This window comes from Adiantum capillus-veneris, chromosome 7, assembly GCF_014529385.1.
Source record: "Adiantum capillus-veneris isolate H3 chromosome 7, ASM1452938v2, whole genome shotgun sequence".
Lineage (NCBI taxonomy): Eukaryota > Viridiplantae > Streptophyta > Polypodiopsida > Polypodiales > Pteridaceae > Adiantum > Adiantum capillus-veneris.
Genome location: NC_140937.1, coordinates 710,187 through 732,907, shown reverse-complemented (window position 1 = coordinate 732,907; position 22,721 = coordinate 710,187). Strand labels below are relative to the sequence as shown.

Below are 22,721 nucleotides of genomic sequence, written 5' to 3'. Positions count from 1 at the left end.
ATTTGCTTCTGGTTCTCACGGAAAGGCTAAAGGGATATTGTCGATGACTCGGAGCCCCGTCCCACGAGGGATCCCCACAACAGGATGACAAACATCTCAAATCGTGTGTCGATTGGGATGCGGCTAATGCGAAGGCTATGTCGGCCATTGCGGAATCTCTTACAAAGGACCTTTCTCCAACCATTCAGACTTTGAAGACTGCTAACGATATGTGGTTTGGGATTCTACAATGCGAGCAGTCACCCTTCTTGGATGGTTATTTGCCATCCAGTTTCCACCAAGAAGTTCCATGCAATCATTTCTTACGAAGACTGAAGTTAGTCATGATCAACTATCGGCTATAAAAAGGGCACTGACGAGTACTCAATTAGCTGCTTTGGTTCTCACGAAGTTGCCTGAGGCGTATGAAACGGTGTCTAGGACACTTCGGCTACAAGTCACGAAGGAAAAGCTGGAATTTGATAATCTCACCTCTTTTCTCATTGAGGAGGGAGCAGTGTTGATAACTCAAGGCAAAATTCAGATTTCTCAGACACGCGGGGAAGCACTTACTGCTTCGGATTCCAAAAGGACCAAGAACCGTTGCTACAATAATGGAAAGTGTGGTCATTTGGCCAAGGATTGCAGATCTAAAGGCAAGACAGATATTCTACAAAGGACAAAGGTAAAAGCAAGCATCAGGAGAAAAGCAGTGATAGTGACTCAGGGAAGGGCAGCAAAACGGCTGCTGGTGCAGTAGAGTCTACACTGGCAAGGTCTCCCGTCTTCTAGTCACATGGAGATTGGTACCACCACCAGCTTCAGCCAGAGAGAGACTTGTGAGTGGCAGAGAGGGGCAAACATTGCTCCGTATAATTGATTTGGACCCTTGTGTTGGAGTTCAAGTTATCAGTGTTTGAACCCGTAGGTTGGAATTCAAGGCACATGCATCTGGCAAGGAACCAATTAGACGTATCTAAAACACTATGGATGAGTGCACCGATCCATTGTTATTGGTCGGATTATGGACAGGATGTGTTCCATAGTTCATTATTTTGGAGTATTAAATTTTGGACGTAATGTGTTTACAGTTCACGAATGGGGATTCTTAGACGTAGTGTGGTCTATAGTTCAAATTTTCTAAAAAGACAACCAATACTCAAGATGGCATTCTTCTAGGTACAAAGCTGAGGGTAGTAAAACCGAGGTGTATCCAATAGTCCAGGCCTTCTGTTGGGGTGTCCATGGTAGCTTCTTCATCGACTTGGTCTCACGATTGATGTCCACTATGAGCTGCAGCCTGCAGATAAGGTGTTAATTTTGGCAGCTCAAGTGAACTGCCCAATGTGATCCCATTATTTATTTTGGCTTTTAGGTATTGACTTTACTTATTTGTCAATGTTTGGGTAGGGCAAATTGTTGAGGTTGCTATATAGGCAACCCCTTGGCTCCATTGTATACACATTCAATTATTCATTGCCAAGGTTGATTGGTTCAGGAGACTCTCTCTCTCTCTCTCTCTCTCTCTCTCTCTCTCTCTCTCTCTCTCTCTCTCTCTTCCTTGGTCTCTACGCTTCCGCATCGTCAACTTTGACATTTTCACCCTCAGCAAGCCAGCGTTTTTTGATTTCAGCTCATAGCCTTGTCATGGTTGTAGACCCGATTCATCGACATCATTAGCATTTTGCATTTTGAGCCCTTAGCCTCACAGTTCTAAGCATCTTCCGTCAGCATCGTCAAGCACCTCCGCATCCAGAACCATTGTACCAGCATGTGCGCAATCTAAAGCAAATACCTCTCTAGCAATAGAGAGGGGGGCCCTTGGAGGGGGCTTTGGGACCCCATCTTAGAGGAATCTATCGAGCCATTCCCCGTTACGGTCCTTGTTTTCCGTGGGCTTAAGATTTCTCTTAGCCCCTTGTTGGAAGTTTATTCTGGAAGCCACCATGTCGATCGGATTCCGAAGTGGCAGATGTGCGATTGTTTCACCCAAAAATTGACCCCTTGGCCAAACTTGTTAATAAATCATTTTTATGAATTATTTTATTGGGTCTGGTGAATAGTTTGCCCTACCTAAGCCTTAGCAAATTTATAAGTCAAAAAATTTGTCTATAAAGGGAGCAAAACTTCTAGCATTTGAAGCAAAAATTGGGAGCGCTAGTTGGAGGAGAGCCTCAGCATTTGCAGTAGCAGATCAGTCCTGGCGTTTTCGATCTCCAAATTAGCCTTGGCGTTTTCAGCAGGTAATCAGCCAACGTTCGCAGTTTTCAGCCCTAGCGCCAGCCATCCCTCCTGTAGATCAGCCAACGTTCACAGTTTTCAGCCCTTCCATCACCGGAAGTGTGTGAGATCCGTAGAGCACCAGCATCCCAGATATGGACCGGTACTTCGGCAGCCCACTGAGTCTCCCCTCGGCCATTCACTCGCCGGCACCGAGTGCTCCATTGCTGTCCATCATCAACATCATCGAGATCTACATTTTCAGCCCTGCTTTACATGAGAGATTTGCTGCGTTTTACGCTTCAGATTTGCGTTTTTGCAGCCTCAACCCCAGATCTTCCCCTTGGTGGCCATCAACAATCCCACATCGAGAAGGATCCAAAGGTGCCTCAAATTAGCCCCAGGGTGAGGAGTTATCGCGGCGACAGTCATCATTCGAGTTAGTAGAGTCTGCACTTGAAGTATTGCATTGTGTGTACATTTCATTTACGCAATCAAGAGCAAATACCACATCGACAACAATGTGGGGACCCTTGAAAGGGTTGGTTGGGACCCCATAGGGTCTCTCTCTCTCTCTCTCTCTCTCTCTCTCTCTCTCTCTCTCTCTCTCCACATCTCTATTGCACTCTTATTCCCTCTCTTCAGGGAAAGATAAAAGGAATCACTAACGCAAGGAAAGAAAGGATGTGGAAGTGTAAAAGTAGATCTTCACCATTTCAATTCCGTTGCACCTGACATGGGGTCCCAAACTCCCCTCCAAGGGCCCCCCTCTCTATTGCTAGAGGTATTTTCTTTAGAGTGCACAAGTCCTGATACAATGCTCCTAGATGTTGAGATGCTGATAGGATCTTGCGATAGATGCTTGGATCTACGAGGCTAAGGGCTGAAAATGTAAAACGCTAGGGATGCTAAATAGGATCTACAGCTGCGACAAGGTTGTGGACTGAACTACTGTCAATGATGGACAAAAAACTGAAAATTTTGGCTGATGTGAAAGCTGAATCTGAAAACGTTGGTGATCTGCTACCGATGGCCGAAAACACTGATAGTCTGCTGCTCATGGCTGAAAACACATGCAAAAACACCATGAATCTCATGAGGGTACTACTAGCAAAAACGCAAGAGAGTGCTTGAGGGTACTATAGGTACTTGGTGGTGGTACTGAGGGTACTAGCTTATGCTGTGACTTCTATAGGGAATTAAAGCTGGATCAGGCAATGCAACTAAAAATTCCACCATTTCTAACTTTGTCACTTAATAATGAGTTAATAAACTCACTTCTAAGAGGTACTACAAATGCAAAATAAATACCTAGGTTGGGTACTAATGTAACTGTATGGAAGCACTCCCCAATATCTACACCTAGCAGATATTGAATTTGCTCATGTACAATTAGACAATATCCGACTATTGTAAAGTGTCTGGACATGCACTTCCTCGGTACAGGCTCACAAGGGTGTCTGAACACTTCCTAGCCTATCTTAAACTCCAGAAATAGAATTTAGCTTATCCACATGCAGATAGGGTTAGGTGTGCACGTGACACAAAATTAGAACAAAGGGTGACTACAAAACAGAGGCATCCAGCATCACACAACTACAATCTTCAAGATTTGGCATGCATCAACTACCATACTCAACGTCGGAAGGAAAAAAAGAAAAATCACACACATTCAATCCTCTACAACATACTCTTCTCCATAAATAAGTACTCTTGATTAAGATTATCTTACCCATTTTCTAAGAAGAATTAAACATTTTTGCCTACATCCACAAAACTCATTCAGGATACCAAACTCAAAACTTACAACCAATCAACATAACAGTTTTACATTTTCATACAAATTTTCACATGTGACACATACAAAAAGTTAAATATGGCAAGTCTTTAGAACATGGAATTATGCTTAAGACGATACCTCAGAGCTTCCCAATTCCTCAAATTGCTTTACAATGCTTTCAACCAACTTGTCCGTCATAGCCTCTTGATCTTTCATTTCTATGCCTTCCAACGTCTGTCGAGTTTGTTGAGCAAGCTCTTCGAGTGTCTCCGACAAGTGTCCACCATTTGCAGTTTTCTCATCCGTCTTGGAGGTAGAGGAAGTCTTACCATTCGATTTGGCTTTTATTGAGCCTCCTCTTCTTCCCCTTGGTCCCAAAGCAGGAAGCCCAAGCCCTAGACCTTGCCCGGTCTTGGTCTCCTCTGACACCCTAGAAGAACAATAGCATGAAGAAAAAACAAATCAAATAAAACACAACAAGATGCAAATGATGATTGGATGAAGAACCATACCATGAAGCAAAAACAAATCAAATAAAACAGAGCAAGATGCAAATGATGGCTACCTCGGATTGAATGACCCTCCACGATCAACAGCACCAAAATCATCAAGGGCACCTGTGAATAATTAACATATGCAAATAATGACAGATTAAAAAAAAACAAATATCTTCGTTATGAAAGAGTGCGCAAGAAGTCTTACTGTCTAGAATGTCGTCGAGATCATCATGCTCAGCCATGGCACGTTGCCGTTGCTCTTGTTGCACTCTGGCGTGTAAAAAGCTCGAGTTCAGAGAGCATAAACCTGGCTGGAATGGAAAATTTGCCGACCGTCCATTGCTATTGTTGTGCACTCTGGCGTGTAAAACACTCGAGTTCAGACAGCATAAACCTGGCTGGAATGGAACATTTGCCGACCGTTCAGAAGCAACGCCACGTCTACGATTCGATTTTTTATTTTATTGGAAAATTTACCAAAATACCCCTCTAATTTGTGCAAATTCCCAAAATACCCCCAATATTTTGTCATAAATTCCCAAAATGCCCTTCAAATTTTTCATAATACCGAAAATACCCCTGGTTGTGGGATTAAATTTTCCAAAGATTAAAAAATTTATAGCTTTTCATAAGAAGACTAATCGTCTATCAATACAAGATGCTAAAACTAGAATTTGAGTGGGTTATGTAGGCTATAGATGAATTGCTTCATTACTTTTAGACATAAATGCCTTGTTTTGCTAGGTAATTTGTGATATATTACATTCTAAGCACTCGAAATGGATCTCAATTGTCAAAAAAGAATACAGATCAGAATCTTGAACAATCCAACCAAAATAGATACAAGGGTATTTTGGGAATTTCCACAAATTAGAGGGGTATTTTGGTAACTTTCCCTATTTTATTTTATTTTTGGAATTACCTACAGCTTTGAAATTACAAAACACACACCCACCAACCCCGTAGGCGAAGGCAGCCCGACTCTTAAGGTGAGTCTTACCGGCCGGATAAGGCTGGCCAATCCATCATATGGACTAGGGAAACAGTCCCTAACGGCTACATGTCACAGGGGTTGTCAAGGGGGTGACACTTCTGCACGTTTCTTTTGGATGGGCATTAGCCTTACCTAGTAAATTAAAGAAAAAATTATCAAAATATCCCTCAAAATTGTGAAAATTTCCATACTACCCTTGTAATTAGAAAATTTTCAAAATACTCCTCAAGTTTGGATTAATATTTTCAATATATCCTAGAAATTTTTCGAAATTTTCAATCTACCCCTCGCGATAACAGAAAATAAGGAGAAAATGATAATCTCTATATAAAGCACTCTATTCAACAAATTGAGTATGTCAAAATGCGGATTCTCGATGGTATTAAGGACTCAGGAGATAAAATGGCTCGATATTAACACACGCAAACCTTACCTAGTAAATTAACAAAAAATTACCAAAATATCCCTCAAAATTGTGAAAATTTCCATTCTACCCTTGTAATTAGAAAATTTTCAAAATATCCCTCAAGTTTGGATTAAAATTTTCAATCTATGCTAGAATTTTTTCAAAATTTTCAATCTACCCCTCGCGATAGTAGAAAATATGGAAAAAACGATAATCTTTTACAAATTTCTATATAAAGCACTCTATTCAACAAATTGAGTGTGTCAGAAAGTGGAATCTCGATGGTGTTAAGGACTCAAGAGATAAAATGGCTTGATATTAACACACGCAAATGCTACCATTTTTTGGTATGATAATATTTTGCTAACAACTTTGTAAAGATGTATTTATGCTTTTGTATAAAATTGGAGCAATTACTTATAAGAAATAGCACAAGGGTTTGAAAATATTTTTCAAATTACAAGGATATTTTGGGAATTTCCACAAATTTAAGGGGTATTTTGGTAGTTTTGCCTAGATTAAACAACGTGAGATCTCACGATGGCCTGCAGCTTGTTCCTAAGGTAATGTAGGGAGACCACTTGCCACTCTAACCTTCTAGCTTATGCAAATCCGTCACTAAATAACCACTTGAAGTGCTTATGCAAAGCCGCTAGCTATGAGTAATGCTTATGCAAAGCCACTTTCTTAGGAGGTAGAAGTGTAAGGGAGATGAAGCATAGACTCAGTACATTAGAGGGGACGAAAAAAGTCGAGCTAGGAGTCCTTGGCATATGTAGGTGTACGAGGCTTTTGGGGGGCTCCAAGTCAAGCCGAGAGCCACTCGGAATGTTGGTGGATGGACTAGCCACAATTGCAAGATACGAGGGATATTTAATATGAGTAGCAACAATGGAGCCGTGAGTGAGAATATTGTGGGAGTCTTCAACATGAACAACAATAGCAGCAATTGTAGCAGTGAGGCAGAGAAGTAGCAACAATACGATTGATGGCCCTAGTGTCGACCTCCTCTCCATAACATTGATCTTTGCATAGAAAGCTTCTTGTTATTGATGTAGCTGTTTACATAATGGGCTAGCCACTAGGGATGATTTCCAATTGTTGAAATCCCATTGACAACCATAGAGCCATTGCGCATAGCTGCACAGTACCAAAATATGGCCCTAGCTAATCTCCATAATGCTCATGCCATCACCTCTACCATTAATACAACTCATATCTACGTGCTTAATTTCTCACCCATATACACATGGACAGAGGAAGAGGAATGTAAACAAAAACACAAGTTTCACACATGGTAAGGCATAGGACTTCTTTGCATAAACACGACATGGGAGTCACCTTTTGAGTGATGCACGAGTGCTTCAATGACCATATGGTGAGTCAATGGCCTTGCAAACCATGGGCCCTACACACAAGTAGATCTTGTTCCTAATAAAAACATTGTACACATGGCGCACATCTTGGGCCTAATGTGATGACCCAAAAATTGCATGCCCAAACATGCCCCCTCTTTAAGGTCTTCTGTAGGCCAAAAACATAAAATCCTTGAAATTTAAGGGACAAAAGTACCCATCAAAAATCAACCCTGCTTGAAGTAGCCTTCTCTCTTTTGAGGGTTAGAGTGGCTGACTTCACAAGATTCTTGCCGTGTCCCTAAATAGTAGTTTCCCAAAGTTTGACCCAAATGTCTAAATAGTGGAGTGAAAAACCCCTCTAAGAGGCCCTCTTATTGAGTTAGGGCTTCCATCACCCGCTGGAAATGCCTCTAAACTAACAATGGCCACTAGCCTAGAAGCTAGCTCAACCACCCCTGACAATGGCGATGACAATCAACCATGAACCTCTCATATGCCACAAGCAAGACCTGTGGATTTTTGGGATGCATTTAATTGGTGTGTGATGAGGGTATTTACATTTTTGAAGGGCCTTCCTACCTAGGAGGGTCTTCTTCAAAAAGGGGGTTTAGAATACTCTATAGAAATGCATTTTGGATGCATTCCCATAGAGTAGTCACAAGCGAGAATGGTAGCTATTTGAGATGCATTTGTGGTAGGTGAAATTGGTGTGCTATGGGGTATTTACATTTTTGGAGGGCCTTCCTACCTGAGAGGGTCTTTTTTTCAAAAATGGTTTAGACTTCCCTACAAGAATGCGCTCTCAGGAGACCTAGCCAAATGGTGGACTCAACACATCTTCACAATTTGTAGATCTTATAAGAACCCCTCATGCAGGGCAATCATCTTCTCCTGTCAGTTGGTTTGAACTCAACCTTAGAAGCTGGAGAAGAAAAGAGAAAGGCATTCAAAATTTTGCAGTGCTTGTTTTCATAGAGTTAAAGGAGACTTTACCTTGTTTTGTCAACATAAGAGGGCTATCAGATGGAATAGACAATTAGTCATATATCTCTCAAATTTCACCACAATACCATAGGGCTCTCAAACATGTAATGCCAATAAATCTGTAACATAGTACCTTTCTATCCTTCAAATTTCGATTGCATCTCACAAAAGAAGAAACCGATCATGTAGTGAAATTTTACATGCTAGTGATCCTTCTTTTTGACATATTACACATAAAGTACCATTCACAATTGATGGCTACCTCTAAAGGTGCGCATCTTTAGTGAGAGATCCCATCCTAGGCGTCTGCATTGAAATTCTACATTCACAACTAGAAACAAAATATAGCTCAAAGACTTTGCACTTTCCACGGCCTAGGAATCTACCCACTAGAGGAGGATCTTTACGCACGCTCAAAGCTAGCTAAATTGCTAACCTTGAGCGGACTAAATCAAGAATAATTATTGCCTCGTGCTTTTTTTGAGTAGAGATTTGAGATGGAAGGAGATATGAACAAATATGATGAGAGGATGACTCTCTATATGAGTCATATAGTATTATGAGTAAATCCCAATGAAAAATAAAAGCAATATTCTGAAAAAAACCCTATATAAAAAATATAGTGTATCTACTTTGTAGGGACTTTGTAGTGGGGCCTCGAACCATTTAAGGATCAACTGGGCCACCCATCCAACTTGCTACCCTATCCCGGGGTGGTCACTTTTTAGAATGTGTATGATATCATGTGAGTTAACCGGAGAGGATTATTAAAAGACCAAAATGTATAGATATAGAGGGGGGTGGGGTTTTTTTAAATAGGCTCACAGTGTAAGTATAGTATGTATATTGGGGTATTATTAATTATCTCTTGAACGCACGTGATATAGGGGTCTTTTGATAAGTGACAGCCCCGGGTACCCTATGGACAAGGAGAATTTCACTTCTCTTGGAATGAACCAGCCACAACCACCTGTCCCGACTCAATAGTAGAGGCCACTTAGTCTCTCTCCATGGGCCCAAGCTTTGAAAGGATTCCAAATGCATTAATGGCCAGGAATCAATACATATTATTGAGTTTAAGCATTAGCCTCTTTGAGGATCCCAACTGGCATCAACCATGGGGATCACCCCTTATTGTCTTTGTATATTATCCACATGACACCACTCGATCATTGGTTGGTATTCATGGACTTTCTAGAGAGACATAAGCTGCCATAAATCATAACGCACGATTATCAATTATCAATCCAAAATAATCAATGAAGCATGACTTATAGCTTAGTTCAAAACCATGTCAACCAAAGAAAATCAGACAACCATATAACACCATGGCTCATAAAAAAAAATTGTTAGAATCCATCTACTGTCATTTTGACAATCGGAGTTCCAAACCATAATGCTATAGGTCACTACCACCTCCTCCTTTTTCTTAGCAGTGCCATAGGTTGTAAGATAGAATGATAATAATCTCGAATTATGAAGCAAATAACCCTCTCAATAGATATCACATTTGTATTGAATTTGTTGACTACGCACAATCACATAATGAATTGAAAAACATTGCTCTACACGTTTAACCTAGTAGTTAGAATGATTTTGGGCTCGTAATGGAGAAGGAGAAGTAGTGCAACACGTACTTTTTGGCCTCTGAATTTACTATGATGTAGAGGGAGTCAATTTGGATGCACGCGTTTCAACACCCACTTTAGGGGGAACACATGTAGATGGCGCATCCTCCTCTCTATATGACACGCCATGAATATTGAGTTAATCAAGGATGGTGTTGCATTTGATGGTCACATGCAAATTTTGGGCTGTGGATCTGGATCCTTGAATTTACAAATGTTGCTTGAGCACCCAAATTTACAACAATCTACATTTACAAAACCATGCGGACTTCCATTATTTTCAAGCACACATGGGTAAGTGGTTAGGGCATCAGGTTACCAAGTGAGATATCACAAGTTCAAGTCTCGAGGTGGGGGAGGTGGGGCTTGGGCCCAAATTTACATTTTACCTGCCCCAAATTTACAACACAAGCATGCAATGGCCGTAATTTCACTCGTAATCGCTAGATGCACCCCCACCCTTGATCCCCTCAATATTCATGGCGTGTCAAATAGAGAAGAGGATGGCACATGTTGGGGAGGGGGGGGGGGGGGGGGGGGGGGGGAGGTGGGGGGGGAGAGGAAAACTAAAGAAGCACACGGGAAGCACATTAGCCAAAAAGAGCAAGTGGTTTCACAATAGCGTAATGTCGATGTGACCCCCCCCCCCCCCCCCCCCCCGAACCACCCAGGAGCTCACATGCATTCATTCTAGGCACCCACCAAGGTGCACGACCAAATCATGGAACCTTGGTATACTTTGGCACTAAAATGCACCTTGGCATGTTGTTGGCACATGCATGTAGGAGTCTCCCCAAAGTCTTGAAACAAAGGGGGCCTTGAACTCACCACACAAAGTAAAAGTGGCAAGTGACTTAACCTTTTCACCCTTGTTGTTTATGCCTAAGAAAAGAACTAGTCAAAACTTGGTGAAAATTGAACGCTACAACTCCCTATACAAGACCTTTCTTTCAATTTTCTACATAGACCACCCCTTCTACAACTAACTAATCCACCCAACCCCAACAAACCAAACCCAAACAAAAAAATCTACAACTTTTATTAAGATCACAAAGCCAATACAACCAAACCATCAACAACCCACGAATGTCATTTGGAAATCATGGAGACCAAAACAAACTCGCCAATCAAATAACTCACAGTCTTCAAAATCCACATCAATGCATTTTCAGTGGCATCCCAAAAGAATCCATCAATCTAAATTAGATGAATTGTCAAAACTACGAGGTTTCACTGTCAAAGATAGGCAGCGTCTTCTTCAACTTATTTTGTTTGGACCACGAAGCTTCAAACCAATCTCATCATCAACAGCCCCTGAACATATAGTTCAAAACCCATATCTTGCACCGCATTTTATTACCCCATGCATATCTTCCATTCGCATCCTAGAGTCATAGTATACGGCTATGCATAGACACTTACTTCGTACCCATGCGCCTTGACACATGTTCATCTGGGATGACTCACTGTGGGAAGCGGGGGAACTAGCAGCAAGAACTAGCAGTAAGATGATCATCATTTTGTATACAATATTTTCTTGTTATTTATTTTCTTTTAACACTTTTTCAGAGCTTTTTATCTCTTACCATGCATAATAATGAGCCATATTGACACCATTCATGAAAAATAAGATGCCAGGCTGAGAATATATATATATGAGTGATTACAATAATTTTGGCAAAACTTTTGAAGGAGCAAAATTGCAGATTAAAGGCCATTGGTCGACCAAATACCCGAATGAGGAACGGTTCGAACCGCAGGAGATATAAACAGGAAGATATGAGCAATGGAGGTAAGTATGAATGTGGCATTCCAAGTAGAGAGGGAACATATAATCAAAATGGGGCAAGTAAAGCTCATTTGTGTTCACTGAGGGAGAGAGAGAGAGCTAGAGAAGCTTAGAGAAATCTTCCATGTTTCTCCCTGTTGCGACCACTACAATAGCCCTTACTACACCAGATCTGACAGGTATGATCATTAATCCTACAAGAACATCTGTATATGCTCCACACAGCACCAGGAACACCAAAACAACAGTTTAGATCAAAATCAAGATGGAAGTTTTTGCAAATTGTCAGAGCCAATTGGGAAGCCCAAAACTTGTCCAAACCCAAAACCCTCTCATCAGTAGACTCTTGGCACCTGGCAAAATCATCCCAGGTAAAAACAATTACAAAAGGAGTTGGAACATGGATCCCAAAACCCTAAATCCCATAAAATTTGGGCGGTAAGTTCCCCATAAGCCCAACAACAAACTCTACTACTTGGATTTGCAAAACATGTTTGAACATGAATCGCGATTCATGTACCTTGATGACAAAAACAGGACATAAGTAGGCCACTAGTTGGAGGAGGCAAAGGGATGACTCGCCATGGAATCTAGGCACAAAATGGATCATAAAATCATTAAAACCAAGTGACTTGGTACTTTCAGTCTACAAAGGGTTATTTTTATCTAACCAATGCTAAAATGATCCAACGTCCAAAAAGCACTATGACAGAGGGCTGGGGGAGGGAACATGAAGCTAACCCACTAACTAGAGTAGCATTTGGAACTTCCAGTGGCTTCATCCAAAGAAGTACAAGGCAGAAGGCAATCAAATAGTGTGAAAATTCCAAGGATAAAGAGAAGAACACTCAAGGTCTAAATAGTGGTATAACAAAGCAAAGGGATACTTGTAAGCTCATGAAAATTGTTTGCCTCAATTTCTCACTTCAGATGAATCCAAAAAATGATGAAACTTGGTGGGAAGTTGGGCAACAAAGTGGTTCTCAGACACAAATCATCAGGAGTCAATGAACCATCAGATGTCAGTCAAGGTGCTACCATATACATGTGGTAGTGATGTGTGTGAACACACTAGGACCACCGGGGCATTTTTTTCCTCTTTAGGAGTTTTTTTCCCCCGAGCATTGTATATACGCCCATCACTCTAGGGCTATCAATCTTTCCATTGCATACTAAGTAACACACTCTCTATTGTGTGCCTTGAGCTTCCTTCATCTTCTCCAAGTTGTGTGCATTTCTCTGCAACCCTAATTCCAACAATTGGTATCAGAGCAGGTTGCGTCCTCCCGGGCTTAGTCGCCAGCTGCTCCAGCACACACCTGCTCATTGTCTCCAATTTCAGTGAGCTTTGGCAAGCATTCGTAGGTCAACAAAAATTTTGAGCAAGCTCGTAGAGCCTAGTCTGCTCAGATTTTTTATTCGGGCTCATTTCGGCCTCCGGTTCCACTACAAGCAGTATTGCACAGTCTATTTCGTCATTTTGCTTGTCAGTGCCATTTTTTGCATAACAGGTACCTCATAGTCTTCTACGGTTTGTGCTATATAGCACGTGTTGTTCCCACTCCGTTTCTCCTATTTTCGGGCAGTTTTCACATCAGGTGCAGCATTTACCATGGCTGACAACAACACAGATGTGTTCAAGATGTTTGCTGCTAAGGACAGGTTGGATGGGGACAACTACCCTATGTGGGCTTATATGATGCAACATGTTCTTGTGTCAAAGGGCGTCTGGAACATTGTGCAAGGCATTGATGTATGTCCTGGTTCTGAGGATGTAGGCGATGTTGAGGATATTGCAGGTCTTGGTGCAAGGATTATTGCTATTAGAGTTGTTTTGCCTACGACATAACAAGCTCGTTGGGATGTAAAGGATGCACAGGCTCATGCATTGATTGCGTTGTTTGTGAAGCGCACCATTGTTCCTCACATCCGTTCAGCAAAATGTGCAAAACAGGCTTGGGATATTTTGGTTGGTCTTTATGCAAGTCGCAATGAGGCTAAAATTGCCTTGCTGCGTTGTCGAGAAATTTGCGGTCTTGCCAGGAAAGCACCAGGCTTATGGCTGTGAGAGTTTGTGAGAGAACTCGACAAAAACTATATGAAGGAGTTAAACCATAGATGCCATGAAGACTAGGGTTTGGAAAGAAGTACAATCAAAGAAGCCCACCCATTCTCTCTTGCACTCACACGCACAAAGAAAGAACACAAAAGAAAATGTTAAAATAACACAAAGATGAAAACATCAAGGCTATGGTCATATCGTATCATGGGTAATATGAAAGTGTTAACAGATGAGTTAATGGCATTCAATCTTGGCTGACCAAATAGGCTACGAATTGTTCTTTGGAATTGTAGTTTTGTGCTTACCATAATATAGATATTTTGTCTAGTGATTGGGATTAATTGTGTGTACAAATCCTCTTGGTTCATAGCAAGATAATTACGCTTACATCAAAAGAAAAATTATAGTCTATGAGAGGTAGTATGATGGGATCCGGTGATAGAAGTATTTCATTGACCCTTTTAGGGCCAAAGAGAAACACTATACGTTGTTGAAAGTGTATTTTACGGCTAATCCATACGTTAATTCTAATAGATCGTACAGAGTGAAAGCGATAGAAATGATCATCATGTGGGTTATTCATCTAGGATAGTATGTGAGAAATGTAGATATGAAAAAAATGTAGATATGAGAAAAATGTAGATATGAGAGAAGTGAAGAGATGAGAAGTTTCCCTCCCAAGCCCTATTCTTGCCCGTAGGCAATAAGGATACTGCGGGGAGAGATGTACCTGTAGCAAGGAGAACCTAAAATTTGTAGAGAGGATGAATTACTAAGAGTGAAAGAGATAGATTTGGTTAAAGAGATGAGATTATATATATATATATATATATATATATATGTTGGATTAGAGATGAAAATGAAAACGACAAGAAATCAAGAAAACATCAATGTAGAACACATCTTACTTGAAACCCTTCGGCACCATTATTGATGGGAGAGAGAAGAAGAGTGGAGAATTCCACTTTGATTGATACACCAAGTGTAAGACATTCTTTTATTAGAGTTGATCTTCCAAGGTTAGCTTGTTGCAAGAATGGCTAGTCTCCCTCTAGGAGAAAGTGTAGGCTTGGGCTTATGTTAATGGCTAAGTACAATTAGGCATTACTACTCACTCCCTCGAGAATTCCTCTCATCAATGGCTTGAATACTTGAGTTCCCTCCAAGGAAGAAGAGGTCCCCTTTTATAGGTGAAGGGAACCCCCAAGGGTTTACACAAGAAGAGAGGAGCCAGTGTGAACAGGAATTGGAAAAGTTGGAAATGAGCTGTCCCTGCATGATGTGGGCAGACTGGGGTCCAGTATATTGATCATATCTCCTCAACCATGGCTCCAAATAAAAAAGTAAAAATATGGGCAGAAACTTCAGCTCATTAGCTACGATTTTCATTTTAAAATCATTCTCCAATTCGGATTGGAACCTTGTGTAAAAAGTTCATCAAAATAGGGTCCATTTATGGCACCAAAAGTCTTCATGTGGTCTCCCTAGCCTTGACTTTCATTTAATTCCAAAGGACACCTCATGCCATATGAAAGCATGACATTGCTCCTTGACAAAGTTTTGTAATCATGCTTGCAATAATGCATTAAAATAAGTGTATCTTTGAAATCATGCCACCTAGTGTCCCACTAGGATTTGATTCTCTCCTAGTAGCTATTTAAAAAGAAATATAAGAAAAGTATAAAAAATACATAGAATATATATATATTGGAGTTTACCCTAGATATAGGATCTAGCTAGGGTGTGAGATGATAATGAAATAGTAGAAATAAAGAATCAATGCTTTTTGCCCCAAGTTAAAGAGGCGGAGCTATTGATGCTTTTCCCATAGTATTTTCTGATGGTAAAGTAAGGATATGTTACCCTTGAGAAAAATAATAGGATGAGATAGAAGGCTTATTATTATACTTAAATATGCATATGTACACTATAGAAAATATAATTATGTATCTAAAAAAAATACAAGATAGATCTTGTAGCATGCGTTCCCACTATGTACGTGTCACAGCACGACAGCGTAAAGAGCTGGAGTCAAAGATTATGCATGAGGAAAATGATATGGACACTTTCCTTGCTAGTGTCAAGGATATCAATGAGCAACTTATTTCTGCAGGTGAAGTCATTTCAGACAGTTCCCTTGTGTAGACTATTCTTGATGCCTTACCAGATTCTTACTAGACTTTTGCTAGTACTTGGAGACTTATGACCCAAGGAATTCCAGAAGTTTTCAATTTTGATGCATTATGCACATTGCTGTTGCAAGAATCACTTTCCAGAAAAAACAGGACTACACAGCGTGCAGTTGAACAGGCTTTTATTGCTTCTCAAAGAAAGGGTGCTAATAGCAATGCAGCCACTTCCTATGGTTCTGTTGCGAGTGGCAAAACTTCTGTTCCTAATGCTTCTGCTGGTAGAAATTCTTCTGGAAATTCTGGTGATAAGGGCAAAAAGAAGATGCGTTGCCATTATTGTAAAGCTAATGATCACTTGATCAAGTCATGTCCTAAGTTAAAGTCCAAAGAGGCTAAGAAGAAAGAGGGTGGTTCCACTTCAAATGCTGGTTCCACTACAAATGCAGCCATTGTTGAGTCTTCTGTGAAAGGAGACTATGTTGCTGATGTTGATGCAGAATGGGCTTTTAGCGCAGAGTGCACTTACAATCTTGATGTCCATGATGCATGCTTGTCAGTTGCTGCAGATTCACATGTGTGGTATTTTGACAGTGGTGCTACAAAGCACATTACCTCACATCGTGAATTGTTTACCTCTCTCGAGTATGTCCCTCATGGGAATTCAGTCACTTGTGCCAACAATGCCTCTTATCCGGTTCAGGGAGTTGGAAAGATTGTGCTTACTGCTGCAAATGGCAGTTCCTTCACACTTGTTGATGCACTTTATGTACCTTGGATCAAGAAGAATCTCTTGTCTGTATCCGCACTTGCTAGACTTGGACTTGTAGTCAAATTTGTGGATGAAAGATGTACAATTCATGATCTCAGTTTTGGTGATGAAATTGTTGCATCTGGCCTTTTGTGTCGAGGGCTATATAAGCTCACTTTGTATGACAAGTGTGGAAAAAATTTGCAAATGCTGTTGTAGATTCAAGGGCTATTTCAAATGCAAAATTTTGGCATGCAAAACCTCTCCACTCAACCATTGATAGCCGTTTTTTGGCTATCTGTATATGCCATAGTGAGCTACCTCACTATACCAAAATCACCCAAACTTTGTGGCTATCCCTACCTCTTCATTGTACATAGGTGTGTGTGAGTTAGGGGACTTTTCCAATATCTCCTAAACAAACCTCAACTTGGTAAGATGAACCAAAAATACTATATATATATATATTATGGTGTTACCATACACATGTGGTAGTGATGTCTATGAACACACTAGGATCGCCAGGGCATTTTTTACCTCTTTAGGAGGTTTTTTCCCCTGTGCATTGTATATACGCCCATCACTCTAGGGCTATCTTTCTTTCCATTGCACACTAAGTAACACACTCTCTATTGTGTGCCTTGAGCTTTCTTCATCTTCTCCAAGCTATGTGCGCTTCTCTGCAACCCTAATTCCAACATTTGGTATCAAGGCAGGTTACGTCCTCCCGGGCTTAGTCGCCAGCTACTCCAGCACATGCCTGCTCACTTTTTTCGATTACAGTGAGGTTTGGCGAGCGTCCACAGGTCGACAAATATTTCGGGATTTCGGGAGTGCTCATAGAGCTTAGCCTGCTCAGATTTGTGATTCGGGCTCATTTCGACCTCCGTATCCACTACACGTAGGTCTTCACAGGCAATTTCATCATTTTGTACAAAATTTCTGTCAGTGCCAATTTCTGCATAACAGGTGCCTTACAATATTCTACCGTTTGTGCTATATAGCACGTGTTGTTCCCGCTCTGTTTCTCCTATTTTCGGGCAGTTTTCACATCAAGTGCAACATTTACCATGGTTGACAACAACACAGATGTCTTCAAGATGTTTGCTACTGAGGACAGGTTGGATGGGGACAATTACCCTATGTGGGCTTATATGATGCAACATGTTCTTGTGTTAAAGGGAGTCTGGCATATTGTGCAGGGCATTGATGTACGTCCTGGTTCTGAGGATGTAGGAGATGTTGAGGACGTTGCAGGTCTTGCTGCAAGGATTGCTGCTATTAGAGTTGTTTTGCCTTTGGCAGAACAAGCTCGTTGGGATGTAAAGGATGCGCAGGCTCATGCATTAATTGAGTTGTTTGTGAAGCGCACCATTGTTCCTTACATCCGTTCAGCAAAATCTGCAAAACAGGCTTGGGATATATCGGTTGGTCTTTATGCAAGTCGCAATGAGTCTAAAATTGCTTTGCTGCGGAAAGAGCTGGAGTGGAAGATTATGCATGAGGAAGATGATATGGACACTTTCCTTGCTAGTGTCAAGGATATCAATGAGCAACTTATTTCTGCAGGTGAAGTCATTTCAGACAGTTCCCTTGTGTAGACTATTCTTGATGCCTTACCAGATTCTTACTAGACTTTTGCTAGTACTTGGAGACTTATGACCCAAGGAATTCCAGAAGTTTTCAATTTTGATGCATTATGCACATTGCTGTTGCAAGAATCACTTTCCAGAAAAAACAGGACTACACAGCGTGCAGTTGAACAGGCTTTTATTGCTTCTCAAAGAAAGGGTGCTAACAGCAATGCAGCCACTTCCTATGGTTCTGTTGCGAGTGGCAAAACTTCTGTTCCTAATGCTTCTGCTGGTAGAAATTCTTCTGGAAATTCTGGTGATAAGGGCAAAAAGAAGATGCGTTGCCATTATTGTAAAGCTAATGATCACTTGATCAAGTCATGTCCTAAGTTGAAGTCCAAAGAGGCTAAGAAGAAAGAGGGTGGTTCCACTTCAAATGCTGGTTCCACTACAAATGCAGCCATTGTTGAGTCTTCTGTGAAAGGAGACTATGTTGCTGATGTTGATGCAGAATGGGCTTTTAGCGCAGAGTGCACTTACAATCTTGATGTCCATGATGCATGCTTGTCAGTTGCTGCAGATTCACATGTGTGGTATTTTGACAGTGGTGCTACAAAGCACATTACCTCACATCGTGAATTGTTTACCTCTCTCGAGTATGTCCCTCATGGGAATTCAGTCACTTGTGCCAACAATGCCTCTTATCCGGTTCAGGGAGTTGGAAAGATTGTGCTTACTGCTGCAAATGGCAGTTCCTTCACACTTGTTGATGCACTTTATGTACCTGGGATCAAGAAGAATCTCTTGTCTGTATCCGCACTTGCTAGACTTGGACTTGTAGTCAAATTTGTGGATGACAGATGTATAGTTCATGATCTTAGTTTTGGTGATGAAATTGTTGCATCTGGCCTTTTGTGTCGGGGGCTATATAAGCTCACTTTGTATGACAAGTGTGGATAAAATTTCGCAAATGCTGTTGCAGATTCAAGGGCTATTTCAGATGCAAAACTTTGGCATGCACGTTTTGGTCATTTGGATTTTGCTAGTTTGCTGCGTTTGCAGAAATCTGATATGGTTGCTTCTTTGCCGCCTCTTGAAGGACCTGCCCAACATGTTTGTGAAGGCTGTATTTTGGGTAAGATGCAACGTTCTAAGTTTCCAAAGGATGGTTCAGTTCGGGCCACATGCAGGTTGCAGCTTGTACATAGTGATGTTTATGGGCCCATGCAACTCCTTCCTTGGGCAATTACCTTTACTTCGTGACTTTCATTGATGATTACTCCAGGCATGCATGGGTATTTCCGCTTAAAGCGAAGTCCAAAGTTTTTATGTGCTTCAAACAATTTCTGGCTATGGTTGAAAATGTCTCGAAATGTACTATGGGCACCCTCTCTTCCGATCGAGGGGGGGAGTATATGTCTCATGAATTTAATGCATTTCTGGCTAGTCGTGGGATAAAACACCAATGTACAGTGCCTTGTACACCTGAGCAAAATGGTGTTGCTGAGAGGAAAAACAGGTCATTGATGGAAATGACACAATGTATGGTCAAAAGTCAAGCTTTGTCGCATTCTTTTTGGCTTGAGGCTATCATGTGTGCCACTTATGTACTTAACATGTGTCCTACGAAAGCTTTGCAGTCTATTACTCCATATGAAGCATGGCATGATAGAAAGCCTTCTATTGAGCACATGTGTGTTTTTGGTTGTTTGGCGTATGCTTTGGTGCCACAAACACAGCGCAGAAAATTGGATGATAAGGCTATCAAATGTATTTTTGTTGGTTATAGTGCTGAAAGCAAAGGTTACAGGTAATATCATTCGCAAACAAAGCGTATTCTAGTTTCACGGGATGTAGTGTTTGTGGAAGATTCTGTTCAACCCTTGCTGTCATGTACTAGAGACAGTAATGTAAGCTCACAAGACATTTATGACACTTTGTTGCCTCTTTGGCAATGGTGGAAATACGAATGTAATTTCCAATGAGGCAAATGTACAACCTATGGGGGTTTCTGAAAATGTTACAGATCAGCCTATTACTGATGCAGATGTACATGATGTACTTGATGAGGAAAGGGCTGAAAATGAGCAGGCTAGAGGTATGCCAAAATGGTTGGTGCACACTTTGTGTGACAGTAAATTGGATGCACCTTTGTCTAGTCGTACTCGTTCATGCTCTCGCCATGCATCTTATGCATCAGATTGTTATGCTTTGGCTGTGTCTAGCTTACATGATGTTGAGGAGCCTCTGTCTTTTGATGAAGCACAGAATTCAAAAAATTGGATGGCTGCCATGCAATAAGAATATGATGCACTTATAGAAAATGAAAACATGGACTTTATGTGATTTGCCTCCTGGCAAAAAGGCCATTGGTACGAAGTGGGTTTACAAGTTGAAACGCAAGCCGGATGGTGAGATCAATCACCATAAGGGTTGACTTGTTGCAAAGGGTTATGCACAACAAAAAGGCATAGATTATGAAGAGACTTTTCCTCCCAGCTGTCGTATGACTACTGTGCATTTTCTATGTGCATTGGCAGCTCATTTTGGTTGGGATGTACATCAATCAGACATTGTTACTGCTTTCTTGAATGGTGACATATTTGAGGAAGTTTATGTAACGCAGCCTCGCGGTTTTGTCATAAAAGGACAATAGGACAAAGTGTGCAAATGTAAGTAGGCTTTGTATGGGTTGAAGCAATCTCCTCGTGCTTGGTATGAGAAAGCTGACACTCATTTGGTTAAACGAGGCTTTTGTAACAGTCCAACAGAAAGCACATTGTATGTAAAGCGTGAGGGTGATGTACTTCTCATTGTGGTTCTTTATGTCGATGATTTGCTGATCACTGGACCAAAATGAGAGACATATTGCTGAATTTAAGGTTGATTTGAATGCTACTTTCAAGATGAAAGATTTGGGGCTGTTGCACCATTACTTGAGTATACAGTTTAAGCAGTGTGATGGTGGTATTGCCTTGTGTTAGAAAAGTTACTTAGCGACATTGCTATGTAAGTTTGGACTTGAGGATTGCAAACCTATTGCCACTCCCATGGAAAGAGGTTTGAAGTTGAGTCTACATGATGCTAGCGATCCTGTTGATGTCACTCTTTACCAAACTGCTGTTGGCTGCCTCATTTATGTATGCAACACGAGGCTAGATATTGAATTTGCAGTCTCACAGGTCAGCAGATTTATGCATAGCCCAGGGTCTAAGCATTGGCAGGCTGTCAAGAGGATTTTTCCCTACCTTAGTGGCGCTTTACATCTTGGCTTGTTTTATCCCACAGGGGGGATCATTGCCGCCAGACTTACATGCTTTTTCGGACTCAGATTGGGCTGGTTGTTTTGACACGTGAGTGTTCACAAGTGGTTTTTGTTTCATGCTTGGCAGTTCATGTATATCATGGTTGAGCAAGAAGCAACCTACTGTGGCCACTTGGAGTTGTGAGGCTGAGTACAGGGCAGTCTTCACAACTACAATTGAGTGTGTATGGCTCAGACGCCTTATGGCTGATTTGGGTGTTGGACAGAACACTGCCAACACTATCTACACTGACAGTCAGAGCGCATTGGCAGTTGCAAGGAACCCAGTTTTTCATGCTCGCACAAAGCACATTGAGGTGCATTACCACTATGTGAGGGAGAGGCTCTCAGCAGGAGAGATCAGCTTGGCTTATGTGCCAACACAGGACAACCTTGCAGATCTTTTCACAAAGGCATTGTCTCGTGAGAATCTTGAAGCTTTCCGCAAAGCTTTGGGCTCCCCTTTGTGGACTGATCATGTCCTTAGGGCATGGCACTTCCCTTTACTCATGTGTCAGCTCTCGTTCACCGCATCACTCCAGGGGGGATTTGTTACCATATACATGTGGTAGTGATGTGTGTGAACACACTAGGACCGCTGGGGCATTTTTTCCGTCTTTAGGAGTTCCCCCCCCCCCCCCCCCCCCCCCCCGAGCATTCTATATACACCTATCACTCTAGGGCTATCAATCTTTCCATTGCATACTAAGTAACACACTCTCTATTGTGTGCCTTGAGGTTCCTTCGTCTTCTCCAAGCTGTGTGCGTTTCTCTGCAAACCTAATTCCAACACAAGGGAAGTGCTCAAAATTGGATCCAAATAACAGATATGGTCAAAATGGGACAAACATGACCATAAACTAGAAATTGTATAAACTCAAGAAAAACATGTCGAAACTTGGAAAAATTTCACCAGTGTGCTAGGATGACCTATAGGAACATGTGTGCAAAAGGGTGCTTCAATACCCTGCCAAAAATGGATTGCGATCCATGTAACTTTTTCACCAGACTACGAACAATCACACCATCTCATCCTAAACATCATACCTAGTCTACCCATGAAGTATCAAGCCATTTGGATCCCCATATCTCAACCAAAAGGCCCAAATTCTCTAAGTCTGAAAGAAATTGCCAAGATTTGGCCTCAATTCTTAAATCGGTGATCCAAACCTCAAAATTTTTGGACCAAGGCATCACTTGATGAACCCTACTAGATGGTACCACCAGATCTTCAAAATGTTATCCAACATGGATCTGATCCATGTA

The 22,721-nt window shown here is 41.3% G+C and overlaps 1 protein-coding gene across 1 annotated transcript in view; it reads right to left on the bottom strand.

The window, feature by feature from the left end:
- The window catches only part of LOC147453345 (peroxisome biogenesis protein 19-2-like), a 36,160-nt gene extending 31,280 nt beyond the window's left edge, over nucleotides 1–4,880 (bottom strand). Inside the window, exons 1-3 of the mRNA XM_086515550.1 lie at nucleotides 4,682–4,880; nucleotides 4,545–4,596; nucleotides 4,118–4,409 (exon numbers count right to left, since the gene is read on the bottom strand). Of these exons, the coding sequence (XP_086371676.1) occupies nucleotides 4,118–4,409; nucleotides 4,545–4,596; nucleotides 4,682–4,718 (381 nt within the window). The 5' untranslated portion in view covers nucleotides 4,719–4,880. The remainder of the gene's footprint in view (nucleotides 1–4,117; nucleotides 4,410–4,544; nucleotides 4,597–4,681) is intronic.
- Nucleotides 4,881–22,721: the final 17,841 nt, after the last annotated feature.